At 52.6% G+C, this 19,715-nt stretch overlaps 1 protein-coding gene and 1 pseudogene across 1 annotated transcript; one reads left to right on the forward strand and one right to left on the reverse strand.

The window, feature by feature from the left end:
* Positions 1-278: 278 nt before the first annotated feature.
* Positions 279-11,841, reverse strand: Mvd (mevalonate diphosphate decarboxylase). The gene is made up of 10 exons (XM_048437450.3): positions 11,682-11,841; positions 7,802-7,872; positions 7,237-7,351; positions 6,856-7,002; positions 4,697-4,896; positions 4,310-4,384; positions 3,794-4,012; positions 3,241-3,356; positions 1,760-1,868; positions 279-966 (listed from the first exon to the last, which is right to left on the reverse strand). The coding sequence occupies exons 1-10, from the start codon at positions 11,752-11,754 to the stop codon at positions 886-888; spliced, it is 1,206 nt and encodes a 401-aa protein (XP_048293407.1). The 5' UTR covers positions 11,755-11,841; the 3' UTR covers positions 279-885.
* Positions 5,823-6,542, forward strand: LOC148118546 (small ribosomal subunit protein uS5 pseudogene; annotated as a pseudogene).
* Positions 11,842-19,715: the final 7,874 nt, after the last annotated feature.

A 19,715-nucleotide genomic window follows, 5' to 3' on the forward strand; every position in this document is an offset into this window, starting at 1 on the left:
AACACTATTGCTCTGGCCCAGACCAGCTCAGCAGTAGCAGCATGTATGTTGGGATATGGCATAAGGTGACAATGAGGCAGGAGACTGTCATGAGAGGGAACAGTGGCTGGGGTGGCTTGTGGGCAGTGGGAGGCAATCCTAGAAGTACCTACTTCGGGCCCCACCTCTCCACTACATAAAGATGACACTCAATGGCTAGTAGGGACCTGAATGCTCAGCTGTAGCTCATGAACCTGAGAAAGTTGATTTACAAAGAGAAAACACGGGCAAGGCAGGCATCAGCAGCAGCACACTTTATTCCTGGGGTCATCAGGTCCAATACCTGCACCTTCATGATGCACCCACACCCACAAGGGACCCCCACTCTGTGGGCTCAACAGCCTCTGCCCTCAAGATGAGGGGTCACTGGTCTTTATAAAGAAATATTCCATCCGTAGTGTGGCCTGAGTTAGCAGCCCCAGGCTCAGCAGAGAAGTGTCTGCTCTCTGGCCATCGGCTTCCGAGCTTAGCTGCTCTCTGAGGCTCTAGAAACTTCTCCAATGGGAGAGACACAGACTCCCCTTCCCTGACGAGCTGCTGTCTGGAATACAGGGAGGTCCACAGAGTTTCTGCGAGCCCTTTGGAAACCCACAGGGAATGTGAGGCACTTGATTGGGGACCCCCGCACCCCGGCTGCCTAGACAGGCGCTTATCACCACTCCATGTCCCCCACCAGCATGGCATTACCATCAGGCACCCCCACAGGCATGGGCAGTCAGCACACCAGCTCCCAGTCCCAGTGAGCAACCCTTTCTCCAGCAGCATGAGGGATTGGCATGGAAGAGGTCAGCGGTCCTGATGTGGCAGGCCATCTTCCAGCGGCACGAGGGATGGGCATGGAAGAGGTCAGCGGCCCTGATGTGGCAGGCCATCTGGGCCCAGCAAATGAGCGTGCGAGTTGTCTAGGACCTGAGGCCCTGGTCCAACCTGGGGAAGGAAATCAATGTCTAGTCCCGGGCAACGCAGCAGGTCCTAACCACTGCTCTAGGGACTTCACAGGACTGAGCGACTCTAAAGCAGGATTAGATGGGGGACATGGTGTCCCTTCCTGGTGAATCCACACCAGTTTGTCCTTACGAAGCCACCTGAGCTGCTGGGTGTCCCTCACCCTGGCTGGGCCAGATGCTGGCGGGTCTCTGTGGCCCTCAGCACATGGTTGGCATAGAAAGCGTGGATTTAGAGTGAGCTCTTTGAGAGCAGGGTCAGGAGATACAGGGATGCTGGCCTGCTTGTGGGAAACACCCTGAGGGCATCGTTTTGGGGACCTCAACACCTACTTATACTGGTGATAAAATGACTTTTTTTTTTGTTTGTTTGTTTCGAGACAGGATTTCTCTGTGTATCAGTCGTGGCTATCTTAGAACCCACTTTGTAGACCAGGCTGGCCTCGAACTCACAGAGATCTGCCTGCCCCTGCAGGGAGAGTGCTGGGATTAAAGGCGTGCGCCACCACTGCCCGGCAAAAGTGACCACTTTTTATCTGCCTGGCTTCTCTTGGTCCCGAGTTACTAACCTTTGCATCCCAAACGCCCCCACTCTCCTCCTCTGCGTGTGGATTGTCCCTAAATGATCACTGAGAGGAAATGAGTAGAACAGGGCCTGGTGACTCTGAGCCATGGCTGATGTTGGCTTCTGCTCCTTGCCTGAGACAGAGGAGGGAGGGAGCCTGGGCACCCACAGCAGACGAGGCAGTGCCTGCCATGTATTAACTGGGCCTCACCTGAGTGGCAATGATGTACTGGACAGCACCAGGGCTGGGCTCCATGGCCAGTGCAGCTTTCAGCTCATTGGAGAGAAGAACAGGCGTCACCGGCAGCCCCTTTAGGAACCTAGGCAAAGAAGCAGAACTGAGTCCATGATGCTGTGCGTGGGAGGCCAAGATGGGTGATTCTTCAGAGAGAGGTGGCCAAGGGTGGGAGGGTTCTTTTAGGCATGATGCGAACACTATGAATTAGATCTTTTGCTAAGTGGCACAGAGTAGTCAGACCAGTCCCAGGAGCCAGACCCGTGCCACGAAGAGACCAGGGACCACCTACACAGGCTCAAACCTGTTCAACAAGGAAGAAACTGGGGCTTTGCTAGAATCCTATGCTTCAAAACATCAGGTACTTAACGTACTCATCAGAATGCCTCATGCATTTCCTAATAAAACTCAATTCTGGGCTAAGAGGTAGCTCAGCGGTTAACTGAGTTCAATTCCCAGCAACCACATGGTGGTTCACAGCCCTCCATAATGAGATCCAGTACCCTCTTCTGTCCTGCAGGCAGAACACAGTATACATAATAAATAAATAAATAAATCTTTAAAAAAAATTTAAAAAAATTTTAGGCTGGATTATTTTGCCTGTGTGAATGTCTGTACACCATATAAATAAATAAACAACAACAACAACAACAACAAACCTCAATTCTAGGCTAAGAAGTGACTCAGTGGTTAAGAACACTTGTTGCTCTTGCAGAAGACTGGGGTTAGGGTCCCAGCACCCACATGGCAGCTCACAACCATCTGTAATTCCAGTTCCAGGAGACTGATGCCCTCTTCTGGCCTCCAAGGATACTGCACACATAAGGTGTACAGACATTCACACAGGCAAAATAATCCAGCCTAAATTTTTTTTAATTTTTTTTAAGCTTTATTTATTATGTATACAGTGTTCTGTCTGCATGTATGCCTGCAGGCCAGAAGAGGGCACCAGATCTCATTCCAGATGGTTATGAGCCACCATGTGGTTGCTGGGAATTGAACTAAGGACCTCTGGAAGAATAGCCAGCGTTCTTAACCTCTGAGCCATTTCTCCAGCCTCTAAAAATTTTTTAAAGAAAACACAAGCTGGTCTTTGCTGAGGGAGGGACCCTGATCTTCCAAGACATTGTTTCTCTCCAAAAAAAGAATCAACTAGATAAATTTCATACTACAGTTCAGGCTGGCTTTGAATTCACCTCTTGAACACCAGTATTATAGGTGAGGGTCACCCCACCCAGCTGAAATACCATTTCTTAGGGGGTGGGAATACGGTATTTGTTCACACATCCGCAACCTGTGTGGCTATCAGGAGAGACTTTCAATGCTGCCATCTGTGTGGCTGAGTCCCTGCAGGACAGTCAGTGCCTGAGATCTCCTGGTTTAGTACTGTGAGTTCCACGTGCCCCTAGCAGACTGTTCGGGGCATCTCCAGGCAGGGAAGAGGGGCACACACTCACTTGTCTCCGTTTGTTGCAGGGGGAAAGCTGTGCCTCACAGCTGCCACGAACTCAGCCACAGTGTCATCCAGAGTGAAGATCACAGCATTGGGGCCCGCATCAAATGTGTATGCCACCTGGAACCCAAAATATCCCCCACTGTTCACTCAGCACTGACCCTCGACCTGCGGCGGAACCTAGCGTCTCCCAAGTTGAACTGGGCCCATCTATGTCACCCAACCAGGGAGTGGTATCAATGAAACACACTCATGAGAGTCACCTCTGCCTGGAGCTCAGGAAGAGGCTATGACCTGTGCGGGTCACACAGCTAATGTGTTTTAGGTAAGACACGTAACACAGAACGAACCAGAACTGTAGGGTGGAGTTTGTCTATGCCATGTCTGCCATGGTCTGGAGGCCCATCCTGGAGGCCACTCCCAGCCCCACCCACTCTCATCACCTTTGTCTGTCCATGTATACCACGTCCCCATCATTGGTTCATGCTCCTAGCATCTGCCCCACAGTTCCTGTACGCTGGACGCTCTGCCTGGCTGCATCCCCCACGCTCTGTCACCTTTGTCTGCCCGTGGTGTGTGTTAAAGCCGTGTACTAGCTGGATGATGCGCCTGGAGGTGTCGTTGAGGTAGGAGATGGGTGGGAAGGTATCGAGGCAGGTGGCGTGAAACTGGTTGCTGTCCTTCATGGTCAGCTGGGCAAAAGTTTGGAAGTCCCGCTCTTGGATGCAGCGGGTCATCTCCTTCATGCGCTCAGGCACAACGGACTCCGCCCGGAACTGCAAAGGGAGCGAGCGGGTGAGTGGGTACAACACTCTCTGCCAGCGGGTCTGGGCACAGAACCTCCAGAGTCATCCCCCCCACCAGGAAAACCCCATCTTGAGCAGCACACTTCACCCTCCCCAGCAAGCAGGGCTCTAGTCCCTGCCCTCCCCCGCAGGCCCTACCTTGAGCAGGGTACTGGTCCCTGCCCGCCCCAGCAGGCCCTACCTTGAGCAGGGTACTGGTCCCTGCCCGCCCCAGCAGGCCCTACCTTGAGCAGGGTACTGGTCCCTGCCCGCCCCAGCAGGCCCTACCTTGAGCAGGGTACTGGTCTCCACACTGGTCTGCATGCCCACTGTGCTGCCCGTCTGCTTCTTCTCGGCGCTCACCTGAACGAAGAGATGGCACTGGGCCTGGGCCACAGGGGACCCACAGCACAAGCCCTGCCCTCTGCCAAACCAACCCTTGGCTCCTGGTCAGGGAAGAGTGATGTGGGTCTGGATCTAGGCACATCATGGGAAGGGGCACAGCTCTGCCACGTGGGAGCCACTGCGGATCCTACCACCAACAGCCTTGGTCTGTTCCCCAGCCCCTGCTGGCCTAGGATCCTGGTGAACCCCACATGGATACAGTTCTTTCTTTCTTAGCCCAGCCCTGGCTAAACAGCCATTCTCCCACTGGCTGCATGCCCATCCACTTACCACAAGGATAAGGATTCGGAGTTGGGGCCAGTGCCACTCGGGGGCTATCTGCCGGGCAATGCTGTCCTTCCCATCGCTCTGCTCCCCCATCTGCCACTCCACGAAGCCCCCATAAAGACTGCGGCATGCGCTGCCTGAGCCCCGCCGAGCCACTTCAGAGAGGTCCCCCTCAACCCCATAGACACGGGCCAAGGTATAGGCTGAAGGCACAGGAAAGAGACAGGGAGGCAGGGTGAAGGCTCATGCGCCACCCAGACCAGCTCCTCTAGGTGCTCCCGCTGCATAGGACATGAGATTCTGAGGAGGCAGAGCTGGGGCACTGGCATCTAAGCTGGCATCTCCCAGCCCGCATTGTTTCATTTGGCATTGAGTTTGGAAATGTAGTCAGCCTCGTAAACTACCTCAGGACTGGGGGTGGGGGGAGGCCCCTTTGAGGAGCTGTACCCAAGTGAAGCGCTAAGGGGAGGGGTGGCAGTCAGAAGGCCACCAGGAGCAGAGACAAGGTGACAGTCTGAATAATGTGTCTCCTGGGGGAAGACAGCATCGCAGGCAGTGAGGCAAGCTTGCTGTTCATCAGCAGGGGACTTCCCAGAGTCTAGCTATCTTGAGAAGGTGACCTTGCGTCCAGGACTGGCTCACCTACGGACTCTCTCCTGGGATGCCCCTACGCCTCTAAGTCAGGATGACGCAGGAGCCAGCTGGACCAGGGAGTTATCACCCCTGGAGCTAAGAGATAAGGGTGGCCTGAGCTCATGAGGGCTGCCTGTGCCAGGGATGGGGGTTCCACCTACAGTGACCCATGGCAAGAAAGCAAAGATGATACTGGTGGGGGGGAAAAAGAGTTCTTGACGATAGGGTCAGCAACCCAGAATGCAGCTGGGCCTGAAGCCGGGTCAAGATCTTGGAATTTTCGCTTCTTCTTCTTCTGGAAGACACCAATGGCGGATGATGCCGGTGCAGCAGGAGGGCCCGGAGGCCCCGGGGGCCCAGGATTAGGAGGCCGTGGCGGCTTCCGCGGAGGATTCGGTAGTGGTCTGAGGGGCCGCGGCCGTGGTCGAGGCCGTGGCCGAGGCCGCGGGGCTCGCGGAGGTAAAGCTGAAGACAAGGAGTGGATTCCTGTCACCAAGCTGGGCCGCCTTGGTTAAGGACATGAAAATCAAGTCCCTGGAGGAGATCTACCTGTTCTCCCTGCCCATTAAGGAGTCCGAGATCATTGACTTTTTCCTGGGAGCATCCCTAAAGGATGAGGTTCTGAAGATCATGCCCCTGCAGAAGCAGACTAGGGCAGGCCAGCGGACCAGGTTCAAGGCTTTCGTCGCTATTGGGGACTACAATGGTCACGTAGGTCTCGGTGTTAAATGCTCCAAGGAGGTAGCCACTGCCATCCGAGGGGCCATCATCTTGGCCAAGCTTTCCATTGTCCCTGTGCGGAGAGGCTACTGGGGGAACAAGATTGGCAAGCCCCACACTGTGCCTTGCAAAGTGACAGGTCGCTGTGGCTCTGTGCTGGTGCGTCTCATTCCTGCCCCCAGAGGCACTGGCATAGTCTCCGCTCCTGTGCCCAAGAAGCTACTGATGATGGCTGGCATTGATGACTGCTACACATCAGCCAGGGGCTGCACTGCCACCCTGGGCAACTTTGCCAAGGCCACCTTTGATGCCATCTCTAAGACCTACAGCTACTTGACCCCCGACCTCTGGAAAGAGACTGTGTTCACCAAGTCTCCTTATCAGGAATTCACTGACCACCTAGTGAAAACCCACACCAGAGTCTCTGTTCAGAGGACCCAGGCTCCAGCTGTGGCCACCACATAAGGGTTTTTATACAAGAAAAATAAAAGTGAATCAAGTCTGTTAAAAAAAAAAAAAAAAAAAAAGATCTTGGAATTTTCAAGGGAGCCAAGATCCTCCCACCCCCGCCTCCAGGTATTTTCTACCTTCAGGTGGCTTCTGTTGCTTGAGTCTCTGGGGAGCTGGAGGGCCCTCACACAAGGGCAGAGAGGGTCTGGTGGTCAATTGCATTCTGGGAAAGGGCAAACTCAGGGCCTGTCTTACAGGGAGCTCCAACGATAGGAGTCCTGGGTGCTGACAGGCCAGAGACCCCACCCCTATTACCACAGAGCTGAGCCCTGGGTCTCCCAGTCCCTGTGAGCACCCACCTAGGCAGGCGAAGCCCGCTGCTGACGATGCCAGGCCTGCAGCGGTGGGGAAGTTGTTCTCTGAGGCCACGTGCACCTTATAGCTGAGGCTGAGGGGAAGTGCGTCCCCGTCCCCCGTGCTCCTCCGCTTCCGAGCCAGGCGGCGGACTGCAGGGGAGAGGGCACAGTGAGTGGCACTGCCACTTGGTAGACCCACTGGAGCGACCTCTGCCACCTCATCTGCCTGCGGCCGGGATTGAGAGGAGTATGGCTGAAATCTGAGGCAGTAATGCCCGGACCTCCCACACGGACTCTCTCCTGGGATGCCCCTACTCCAGCCCCTCTCCTATGGGGGCTCAGCATTCACAAGGGCACATCGGAGTGGCTGTCATCCCAACTCACTCTCCCTCAGGCAGGCCTGGAGTCGCGGATGCCCCACATCCTCCTCTTGACCATTCAGCCAGATGCGGTCCTCTGTGAAGTCCTTGCTGATGGCGGCAGTTGTGATGGTTTTTAACTGAGAAGGACAGCAAGGGCCCGGGCTGAGGACCAGTACCCACACAGCATCCCTTTCTGCCCACAAGGCCTTTCCTACCCATGGCTAGTATGGCTGTTCCCCTGGGCAGGGACAAGCACGTGGAAGGTCAGGGGGGCCACCAAGGTCAGCCCTGGCTGGGTAGAAGGGAAGTCGGCAAGCCCCTCAGGCTGGCCACACTAGCCTGGCCTTCGCCGTGTGGGGTCCGTCTCACCCACAGCAGGACCGCGGGCATCTGGTCCCTCTTGAGTAAAGGATCGTAGGTATAAAACTAGGCCTGCGGCGTTGGGAATTTGTGTGCGGATGAAGAGACGAGGGGGCTGTGTGCTGGGCAGTCCAAGAGGAATCAGAAGGACACAGGCCGGCTACGGTTCCCACGAGAAGCCACCCCATTCTAGCCATGAGAGCACAGTGTCTATGCGGTGCAGTCACCTGGTCCTGGTGCAGCGTGACACTCAGAGAGGAGTTGATGGGCAGGATCAGTGCTTCATCGCGCTTCCCCCCTGCAACAATAATCCAAGCCAGTGAGTTCCTGGCACCCGACTGGCACTCCGCAAAGTTGCCCCCGCCCCTCTGTAGCAGCCCCCCTACCACCATCCTGTTCTCACTGCACAGGCTGTGCCACCACCTCGGACACCTCCTGGCTGTGCCACCACCTCGGACACCTCCTGGGCTGGCTGCAGACTAAGAGCGCAGGTTCCCAGAGCACAGGTGGAGGCCAGCCCGCCTCTGCCTCAAGCTTCTTCCATTTTTTTTTTCACTCCACAGATACAGTTGTGGGCATCTGCTAGGTAGCACATGTGGCTAATGGTCTCCTCTTGCACCCGGAGGAGCCCAGTTCCTGACCATGTCTCCGACTGCACCAATCAGAATGGTCCCTCTCTGCCCAACACTCTAAGCCCCATCGCGGGCACAGTCAGGAAATGCAGCCCGACAACACTCACAGCACTTAGCTGATAGATGCACTGTCTTTGTTGAACATCCACACATGCTCGGTTAATATGGGACGCTCACACAGAAGGTAACCAAAGGCTAACTCTGGGCAGGTGAACCTTTTCCATCCTTCACTGTCTACAGACACCTGCCCACAGGCAGCTCTCCTGGAGTCATGGGGCTGCTTTGAGGAAGATGGAGCCGATGACCTAGCCCCTAAGACCGAAGTCCAAGTGTCCCGCACAAGCCAGCACAAGGCACCTGAGCAAGGAAGGAAGACCCTGGGCCGTTGCCTCCAGGCAAGGCTAGGGTGGCGTGGCTTCGGGTGCCCCATCTGGGTTTCTTTCTGACCACTGGTCTCGGGCTAGCAGCATTTGCAGAGCGTCAAGGAGACTGGCAAAGGGTAAGACAAATTTTTGCCACAGTTTGCTCCAGCCTCACCCTTCCCAAGGCCCTGGGGAGCCTGGCTACATGAAAGCACCATCCTTTTCACCCTGAAGGTGTGGCAGTCTGCCCTTTCATCTTAGCTGGCATCCTGAACTTTGCCACAGGTCTGTTTGCACAGGTGCTTCTTCCAGTCTTGCTGGGATTTTCTAGAGGAGGCCTGATGGCCCCTGCAGGGACCCTACAGAGCCCCTATAGGGCCATACAATGTGGGTTGAACCCCTCTATCTGCCAGAAAAGAGATGGCACCCCTCCTCCGCCAACTAAAGGTTTTAATAGGACTTGAGTCTCAGAAGACAGCAGAAAACCATTCGATGTCACCCCAAATCATTTGCCATACCAAAAGGGAGGTTCTCAAACCGAGAAAATAACAAGACACTAACAATGACGTGTCAGTGATGCCACGACTGCCGCCAGACATTTTAAGGCAGGCAGTCACCATGAGACAGCCTGAGCCAGCAATCAGGAGCAAGTAAGAAAGCAGCGGCAAAGAGATGGTTAAGGAGACGGAAGCCTGGGAGCTGAGCCGGGAACTGAAACAAAAGCTCAGGGGAGTGAACCTGAGCAGATGGAGGGAAAAACTAGCCAGCAAAAACGTGATTGACATCCAAACCCCAGCCAACCGCAAAGCATCCCACACAACAGCATGCAGAAGAAAAATAGCATGCACTAAAAAGAATATCTGTATTTAGTCCTTGAAAAATTCATACATGTATACAATGTGTCTTAATTATTTTCACCCTACATCACCCCCCAACTTCTCCCAAGGGCCTCTTTGTTTTTTTGGGGGGGATCTTACACATGCTAGGCAGGTGCTATACTACTGAGCTACAGGTCCAGTCTTGGGATCATGTGATCTTTTGTTCTTGTCAGGACAGGGTTTCTCTGTGTAATAGCCCTGGCTGTCCTGGAACTCACTTTGTAGACCAGGCTGGCCTAGAACTCACAGAGATCTGCCTGCCTCTGCCTCCCGAGTACTGGGATTAAAGGTATGCACAACCACCACCTGGCTAAGATCATGTGATCTTACCAACAGAAAAGATAAAATCACAGCCATTTGTGTTTTAGGAAAGAATTATCGGGGAAAAAAATTGGAAAAGATGAAGGACCTTTCTGTTGTTTTTAAGGCAGAGTCTAGTTATGTGGCCCAGGCTGGTCTAGAAACTGTGAAGATACTTTCATGGACCAAGGCAAGAAAGTCCACTGCCAACAACCCCATCCTCTTACCTGATACAGTGTTGTTCTTCCAAGGAATCAGGCAAGGAAACAAAGCACAAAGAAACTATAAAGAAAGCCACTTCTAGTGGTAAAAGACTTGTTTGTCTACACAGAAAAATCTCAAAAAATCTACAAAAGTTCTCAGGAGGAAAGAATGTGTTCAGCCATACTGCAGAACACAAGATCAACACACACCTTCAATCCCAGTACTCAGGAGGCAGAGGCAAAAGGATCTCTGTGAGTTCGAAGCCAGCCTGGTTTACCGAGTTGAGTTCCAGGACAGTCAGGGCTATACGGAGAAACCCGTCTCGATAAAACAAAACAACAACAAGAAAACAAAACAAAAGACAAGGAGGGTAGGGTACAATGGACTCAAGGAAATGATCACCCATACCACTGGCCAATGGGAACCAGAAGCTAAAACCACACAGAACTGTGGGTGTATCTATGAGAAAGACTAAGGTGAAAAATAGGGACTCCACTGGAATGGGCACCAGAACATGGAAACCAAGATGGCCCGTGTACTGTTGGTGGGAAAGCATGCGGGCACAGCCACCCCAGGGAACCCACAGTTCCTTAATACATCAAAGAACAGTTGCCACCCATTCTCCCAGAAGCATTCCAGGGCCTCCTTCCTCCAAAGGATGAACGTTCACACAAAGATCTGCCCATAAACATGGGTAGCAACTTCATCGGTAGCAGCCCCTGGGCTTGCTTTTGCTGTGGAACAGGGCCTTGCAACCGGCGACAATGAACCCTCACTGCATCCACCTGGATAAGCTTCCATAGAAGTATGCTGACTGAAATGAGCCAAACTCAAGAATCTACAGGCTCTGTGGATCCACTTACAGGAGCAGTCCTAAACGACCACGGAGGAAGGAAGAAGGGCAGCTGTGAGGCTAGAGTGAGGAGCGCTGTTCCCTGCGATACCTCCCTAGTTTAGAGGGTTACCAGAGAAGGGGGAAGAGCAAAAGGCTGCTCCTCACAACAGAAGGTGCGGCGGCACCTGTGTCAACAGCAAAGCTTCAGAAGCGACAGTAGAGGCCAGGCCTGAGGTGTATTATATAGTTTATGAGGCTGGCTCGAGGAGAGCCCCGCCTCTCCCTAGCAGCGAAAAGCCTTAATTTCACCATCCCAGATGCGCTGTGGTGTGCCCTTCTCCAGCCTGGAGCCCAATCATTCCCAGCCGCAATGACCCTCGTCTCCAGCCCCGAGCCCCCTTTCCCTGTCGTGATGATCCTCCCCATATTCAGCACAGGGATCGCCTATCCTGGCTTCGATGATCCCCGTCTCCAGCCCAGGGCCCGTAGATTCCGGTTGTGGTGATGCCCCTTTCAGCCCTGAGTCCCCTTTCCAGCCGTCTCTAGATCAGTTACTACAGATCTGGACCATGGGCCTTTTCCCTCCAGCCCTGGGACCCTGAATCCCCGCAGCAGTGATCCGCATCTACAGCCCTTTGCCCACTGATCCTGGCAAGTGGGGCCCAGGCCTCCAGCTCCCAGGACCCCCAATCGAGGCTGCAGTAACCCCCGTCTCTGTGCCCATCGATCCTGACGGTGGTGACCTTCCTCTCCAACCCTGTGCCTTGATCAGTTCCCATTCCATCCAGGATGATTCCGCTCTCCAGCCCAGGGGGTCCTGTTCCAGTCGCGATAACTCCAGCCTCCAGCCCTACGCCCCGATCCCAGCCGAGGTGACCCCTAACTCCAACACTCACAGTACTTGATAACCGCGATGTTGACCGGCGCGGTGCAGGTGACGACCAGGTCCTGAGGCTTTTCCGAGGCCATGGCCGAGAGAGTCTTGAGTCAAAGCTGCAGAGCCCAGCACCGGTCTCCGACCGGTGTCCACAGTCTCACGCGCTGCCATATGATTGGCCCACGGACCGAGCTGCTCCCGTACCGTCCAATAGGCTGTGGGCCGAGCCCACGATCCACTTTTTAGCCTATGGACAGAATCGAATGATGTGCGGCCGACACTGAGCCCGCCCCCGCCGCCTCTAAGCGCGAGGCCTCCAGCGAGGGGCGGAGTCTGCTCAGGGAGTGGAACCTGCGCGTGCGCCTTGTGCATGGGTGGAATCTGCGCAAGCGCGAGAGTCGACTTTCTGGCACCCGCTCTTCAAAATAGCCGGAGTGATTGTGGAGACGGGTGGTGGGACCATCTGCTGTTCCAGAGCATCCTGCCTCTCCGCTGCACACATAACCCACTAGACCGCACATCGGGAGGAATCCCTTGATCCGCAGCCCAGGATCGTGCCAGGGCCCCGCATCCTGAAGTATTCTACATCCACAATCTGGCTTCTCTTGTATGCACAGTCTTGAGTATGGGGTCTCATAGCCTGTCTGGACCATCCAGCTTACCTGAGGTCTCGGGCTGCAGGTGGATGCGCTACATCCGAATTGGGCATTTTCAAATGCTGTCCTTTTTCTCACGCTCTACATAAGCAAGAATTTTGTCATTTTTCATAGTTGAAATGAATTAACACATTTCTATGAGTTTCTTTTTGTTGTTGTTGTTTTGGTTTTGGTTTTTCCAAAGAGGGTTTCTCTATGTAACAGCCCTGGCTGTCCTGGAACTTACTCTGTAGCCCAGGCTGGTCCCAAACTCAAAAGATTCTCTTACTTCTTCTGCTGGGATTAAGCACGTGTGCCATCACCACCTGACTTTTACGTCATTTTTATTATGGCAAAATACGCAAAACAAAAATCTTGCCATTTGACCTTTATTTTTAAGTTACAGTTCAGTGACATTTAGTGTCCTCACTTGGTCCAGCCCCTATCGCTGATTCCAACAGAAACAGATAGAACTTTCCAGTTCCCCCATCTCTATTAAAATTCGTGGATTTTGAATGGGTCAGACTTCAAAGAAGATGCGAGAGTACACACTATGAAATAACCAGGCCACCAGTTCGGTTCTCAGGAGAGTAGATGGTAACAATGCCTCCACAGCCTTTGGCTGACATTTTATCCACAATGGTGGGGAATTGCTCTTTCTCCAGCCTCTTTTTTTCTACACGCGTGCTTCTTGAACGTTTTTCAACTCCACACCGAAACAGCTTCCTTGTTTGTAGATCTAGACTGTCTAAACTTATTCAGACTGCCCTCCACTGAAGCCTGCGCGGCGCTGCCCTTGCGTTTTGTGTGAGTGTGTGTGCTTCTGTAGAAGGATTCCTAGAAGTGGGTGGCCCAGCCAAGCAGCTCTATGCCTGGGGCACTGGTGAGAGCTGCTGGCATGCAGCCACCTTGGAAGCGAAATCGATTGTTTGGCTCTCTCCACCGGAGTATGGGAGTGTGAACAGGCCTTCAGCAGCACAGTAGATGGCCTGTCACATCAGGCTGCCGGCTAGCCAGTCTCACTATTGTTTCCTTGAACGTCAGACAGCTCTTATTTTCAGTTTCGCTTGCAATCACTTCTCTGCTTCACAGGGGGAACAAAAGGACTTCTCCAAAGATGCTGCTGTCTGGTTGCTCCAGAAGGACAACAGTTTCAGTGCTTCACTGAGCTCCCTGGCAACAGGGATGGAGAGGGCGCCCATGTACCTTAATAATCTGCACTTGCCCTTCTTGTGATGAAGAAGGGAAGGTTTCTACAGAGACTCTGTGTGAGGCACTGAGCTGGGCGAGAACCTGCGTTCCTGGGTACCTCACCTGTTCTACTGTTTAGAATCGTAGTATTACATGATGTGAAGCCAGCGAACACAGCCAGGCCAAATGGTAGAAAGAACTGGACGGGTGGCGGCAGCACATGCCTTTAATCCCAGCACAAGGGATGCAGACACATGTAGGTTTCTGAGTTCAAGGCCAGCCTGGTCTACAGAGTGAGTTCCAGGGAAGCCAAGCTTGTTATACAGAGAAACCTGTCTCAAATAAACGAGAGAGAGAGAGAGAGAGAGAGAGAGAGAGAGAGAGAGAGAGGTGTGACTCCTGTAAGTTGTCCTCTGACCTCCACATGTATGCCACAAAAAAAAAACAAAAAAAACAAATACAGAAATCTAAGAAGGGGGAAGAAAGAGAGAGAGAAATGGAGCTAAAAGGATGGATTTCCTGGAACTGGAATTACAGACAGATGTGAGCCACCCTATAGGTACTGGGACTCAAATCCTGGTCCTCTGCAAGAGTACTAAGCATTCAACTGCTGAGCTATCTCTCTAGCCCATGGTGCAAGTCTTTAATCCCAGCATATGAGCGACAGAAGCAGGTGGATTTCTGTGAGTTCAAGGCCAGCCTGGTCTACACAGCAAATTCAGGGCCTGCCAGGGCTACACAGTGAGACCCTGTTTCTACAAAATAAAAGCATTCAGTTAAAGAAGAGAAGCCAGGCAGTGGTGGCGCATGCCTTTAATCCCAGCACTTGGGAGGCAGAGGCAGGAGCATCTCAGTGAGTTCAAGGCCAGACAGGTCTACAAAGTGAGTTCCAGGATAGCCAGGACAGTTACACAGAGAAATCCTGTCGTGAAAAACCAAAAAATCAAAAAGAAAGGAAGGAAGGAAGGGAGGGAGGGAGGGAGGGAGGGAGGGAGGGGAGGGAGAGGAGAGGAGAGGAGAGGAGAGGAGAGGAGAGGAGAGGAGAGGAGAGGATAAGAGAAGAGAAGAGAAGAGAAGAGAAGAGAAGAGAAGAGAAGAGAAGAGAAGAGAAGAGAAGAGAAGGCTTCAATACGGAAGGGACAGTTACACCCATAGGAACGTGTGCATGTCATGTCGTTATCAGGCCCAGAGGCCCAGATCACCTCACAGGCTAAAGGACCCCAGTGATGACATCCTGGAACCCTGTGTACCTTAAAGCTAAGAGCTTAAAGCTAAGCCACCTCTCTGCTCATCAGATGTTATAAAGTGTCTGTCAAAAGTGTGAGGTTCATTGTTAGGTAAGGATATGTATGAGATACAGGGAAGAAGGCCCTTTAGGGAAAAGAAAAGAGAAGAGAGGGGAATACAGCCCAATACCAGGCTGGGAAGGAAGTCTACCCAGCACAGAGCATCCACCTGCTGCACCCTGGAGCTTGGCCTGGACAGGCCAGCAGAGGGGACCAAAGTGCAGCTGTGCTTCCCATACAGGCCGTTTCCAGGCCAGGCACTGGGGACAGAAAACCTTTGAAAGTGACCTAAAAGGGGAGGATACTATTTGTGGATCTCTGTGTCCCTGCCCCTTGTCCCTCTGAACTTGGGTCCCCAGGGAAGTCTTCAGAGGTCAACATCTTTCCAGAGCAGTTGGCCTGGGCCACTGGAGAGGGTAGGAGAGAGGCAGATTTCATCCAGGGGTTCTGGTCCCGTGTGGACAACAGGACAGGGCAGAACACATGCAGCCAATCTAGCAGTGGTCAGGGTCACTGTATTTAGTAGGAAAGGACCTAGAGTAGTGGTGGGGGCCTGCACAGAACTGGGGAGGAAGAAAGTCAGGGTTAGGGTGCATAGCAGGGAAGGGAAGAGGGAAAGAGGCATGTTGGGGCTACCCCAGGCTGGAATTCCCTTGCCCTCCCTACAGAAGAAAGTTCCTTTCTTAGCCCGGGCCAGAGGAGTAGTGACCAGTCCCTCCACGTTCTGTGTTGGTGCCTGGCCATGAACCTTCATGGCTCTACGCCTGCTTTCCTACTTCCCTGGCTGGTTCTTTGCCCGGGGTTTAGCCCTTGTTACTTGGCCCTGACAAAATAGGCCCCTGCACCAGGTGACCTCTAAAGGCCCTTCTTTGTTTAAATTCTGTGATCGCAGCCCAACATGACCTTCAGAGCAGTTATGAGCCACACTTCCTGTCAGGGGCCAGTGAGCAAACACTATTCGTGTGTTTTGAGATAGAGGGTGTCACAGGAAATGCCTGCAACCTCAGACAAGGGGCAAGTAAACGGAAGTGGCTTGTTCTAATATACCTTTTCATGTCCTTTCCAGGTATCACAAATAATTCTTTCAATTTGTTTTTCTTTAAATTGTGGCCAAGTATGTATTGACCAGGTTAGGTTAGTAGGACGCTTGCCTAACATGCCATCCCCAGCACTGGATAACAAGGTGTGCTGACACACATCTGTAATCCCAGCATTTAGAAGGCAGAGACAGGAGGATTGAGAGTTCACGGTCATCCTCAGCTATATAGCAAACTGGATGCCAAACTGGGATAATAGAAACGTTGTCTCAAAACAAAAATTACAAACCATAAAATTAGCTGCCATGGGGCTGGAGAGATGGCTCAGAGGTTAAGAGCATTGCCTGCTCTTCCAAAGGTCCTGAGTTCAATTCCCAGCAACCACATGGTGGCTCACAACCATCTGTAATGGGGTCTGGTGCCCTCTTCTGGCCTGCAGGCATACACACAGACAGAATATTGTATACATAATAAATAAATAAATATTTTTTTAAAAAATTAGCTGCCATGCCCGGCAGTGGTGGTGCACGTCTTTAATCCCAACACTCCAGAGGTAGAGACAGGCAGATCTCTGTGAGGTTCAAGGCCAGCCTGGTCTATAAGACCTAGGACAGGCTCCAAAGCTACAGAGAAACCCTGTCTCAAAAAAGAAAAAAATTAGCAAAAAAAAAAAAATTAGCTGCCACGGCTTTTTATATATATAAGTGATGCTGGACACACCCACATCTGTGTAGCCATGAAACCATGACCTGCTTCCTCTTCTGCAGGCCTTCAGCTGTAAGGACTGTCTTCTGAGCCAAACTTCCACCATCTTCAGGAATTAGGTTTGATCTTCTTCGCAAAAGTCATGGAGCCTTCACCCGAGTACCCAACCACTCCTTCCAATTGATTGTGTGCAATTCTGCCATATTTTCAGCTCTTGGAGAGAGGCTGGTCAGGAAGGCTAAGGGAGGGGGCCCTTACAGCCACAGCCAGGTGGAGGTCAGGGGTCATGATGCTGGGTGCAGACCTTCCAGTATGACGGCTTCAAGCTCATCCACTCTCCTGCCTGTAGTCCCTTACACACCGCACCCTCAGTAAGCCAAGGAGGGAGCCTTACTGAGAGGGGCAGACATTGTCTATGTCTCCCACTGGAGAGGAACTTTGACCACACAGCACAGTCAGCTGGCAGGACACACTGAAACTAAAGAGTTCAGGAAGAGTAGTGATGTCCCTGACCTGGCTAATGAAACAGACAGCAGAAGCTGTGCTGTTGAAGGGTAGAGCATCACAGGGGTAGGTGTGGTGCACACCTTTAATCTCAGCACTCTGGAGGCAGAGGCAGGTGGATCTCGGAGTTTGAGGCCAGCCTGGTTCACAGAGCGAGTTCCAGGACAGCCAAGGCTACACAGAAAACGCCTGTCTCAAAAAACAAAACAAACAAACAAACAACAAAAATTAAAGTATATATAAAAAAAAGTGGAGGAGGAGATGGCAGGGTTAGCTTGCCTCTTCTCAGAGCTTGGAGGCCAAAGGATAAAGAAAACCTGAGTCAGATCTATATTAAAAAGCCCTGCAGCTGAGATCCCGCAGCCTGGAATCACAGGGGAAGAACCGCAGTGAAGGAGAGTGAGGTAGATAGAGATGACAGAAGACACCCTTCAAGCGCGACCTCAGATAAAGAGAAAGGGAAAATCCCCGGCCCACTGTGCAGATCCACGGGTCATAGCAACCGTCTGCTGTGGGAGTCCGTGGTAATCAGAGAGTATTCGGCGTTGGAGCTGCCGCACAGGGAAAAGCTTTAAACAGGCAGACGATCTCTAGCAGTCTGGCTTGTGAGGCTGTGGGATCAGTGTGAGACCCGAAGAAGCAGGGACATGAGCAGTATAACCACACAGGCATCCTCGAAACCCAGACGGCATACCTGAGGTGGTACACATGGAATCTGTCCCTGACGGGCTGGTTTCCAGGAGACATTAGAGATGGTTTTGTGTCAACCCGACACAAGCTAGCGTCATGTGAAAGGAGGGAGCCTCAATTGAGAAAATGCCTCCGTAAGCACTGGGCTGACGGCAGGCAAACCTGTAGGGCATTGGAGGATTTTCTCCTCCTCCTCTTCTTTTTTTGAGGCAGGGTTTCTCTGGGTAGCCTTGGCTGTCCTGGAACTCGCTCTGTAGACCAGGATGGCCTCAAACTCACAGAGACCCACCTGCCTCTGCCTCCAGAGGGATTAAAGGGACGCACCACCACCACCTGGCTTATGGGCATTTTCTTAATTAGCAATTGATGGGGGATGGGAGGCAACTCCATTGTGGGTGAGGCCACCTCTGGGTGGTGGTCCTGGGTTTTCATAGGAAGGTGAACTGAGCAAACTATAGCAGTCAGCAAACAGCGCTCCTCCATGGCCTCTTCATCAGCTCCTGCCTCCAAGTTCACGACTGGTTTGAGTTCTGCCTTGACTTCTCGAGCCAAATAAACCCGTTCCTCCCCAAGCTGCTTTTGATCATAGTGTTTTTATCGCAGCAGTAGAAACACTAGAACACTTGGTCGTCAGTATGGAGGTCCTTGTGGATATCAGGGGCTGGAGGACAATAGAGAATAAAGCTCGGTGCTACCTAGGGAACTAGGTATGAGAGGAAAATGTATGGTACTCAGGACACAGGGTCTGAGAGGACAATGTTCACTGATTTTTAATTTTTTTAATATTGATTTACTTATTTTTGGTTTTTCAAGACGGGGTTTCTCTGTAGCTTTGGAGTCCATCCTGGATCTTGTTCTGTGGACCAGGCTGGCCTCAGACTCACAGAGATCTGCCTGCCTCTGCCTCCCGAGTGCTGGGGTTGAAGGCAGGCGCCAAGACCGCCCAGCAGGATTCTTTTTTAATGTTTGTCTATAAGCCGCATATGTGTGGGTGTCCACGGAGGTCAGAAGGCAGCACTGAACCCCTTCAATGTTCCAGGTGGTTGTAAGACGCCTGACATATCTGTCTTATCCCCTGAGCCATCTCTCCAGGGTCAGTGGTTCTTCTAGACGCGGCGACGTCTTCTTCTGCGCGATTAACTCAGCAGACACTGGATGTTCAGGGCCGGGCTGAAGGGTGTGGCTGCTTACCTCAGCAGCCATGCACTCTCCTTGGGTGTTCCAGCCTCAGCAGCCTGGAAACTTGTGTTCCATCGAGCTTGGCCAGTGAGCTATATTTAGCCATGTGGGTGTGGCCAGGAGCGGGTGCTCTGAGTATAGATAGTAACAAGTGGGCTATTTCAAGCATTTAGAGAACCCCCCCCCAGAATATTCCAGGTCAAAATGATATTTATAGAATCCACTGGGCTTTTGGAAACAAAAACCATAACCTTAGTGCCTCTTTGGCTTTCTGAAGACATTTCTTTCAACAGGTTGTGGGGAGAAGGACTGGGTCATCCAAAGGCCTGCTGGACCTCACACACCTGTTTCCAGAAAGCCAGGGATGGTCTCTGCTTTCAGCCCTGACTGGAAGAGCCATGGAGGCCTCAGACTCCAGATGTTCTCTCTGCAGATACCTGTCCTACGAGTAGTCCCCACGCCCCCATACACACACCCCGGGAGAGCAGCCAGCACTTCAGAGAAACCAGCTGACAGAGGTGATAGTTATAGTTAGCTTGTCCATCACTGGGTTTTTGGGCCTCTGCTTTCAACTGGGTACCTGCTCTCCTCTTCTGGGCCCGTGTCTCTCCTCATCCCCTGCTCCTGCTCTGGAGAGAGGTTCTAATGAAAGGCCCTCCTTCGTGGGGAAAGCGGGACTTTGAAGAGTAACCTGGTAGAAGGGGACAGGCAGGAAAGGCAAACACCACCCGCTCAGCCCAGAAAACAGGCTGGCCAAGCATATTGTGAATCCCCCCATTCATGGCCCTCGTTCTGCAGGTCAGGGACTGGGCCCAGAAATCAAGTG

Source organism: Myodes glareolus, chromosome 22 (assembly GCF_982192425.1).
Source record: "Myodes glareolus chromosome 22, mMyoGla1.1, whole genome shotgun sequence".
In the NCBI taxonomy this organism is placed as follows: Eukaryota; Metazoa; Chordata; class Mammalia; order Rodentia; family Cricetidae; genus Myodes; species Myodes glareolus.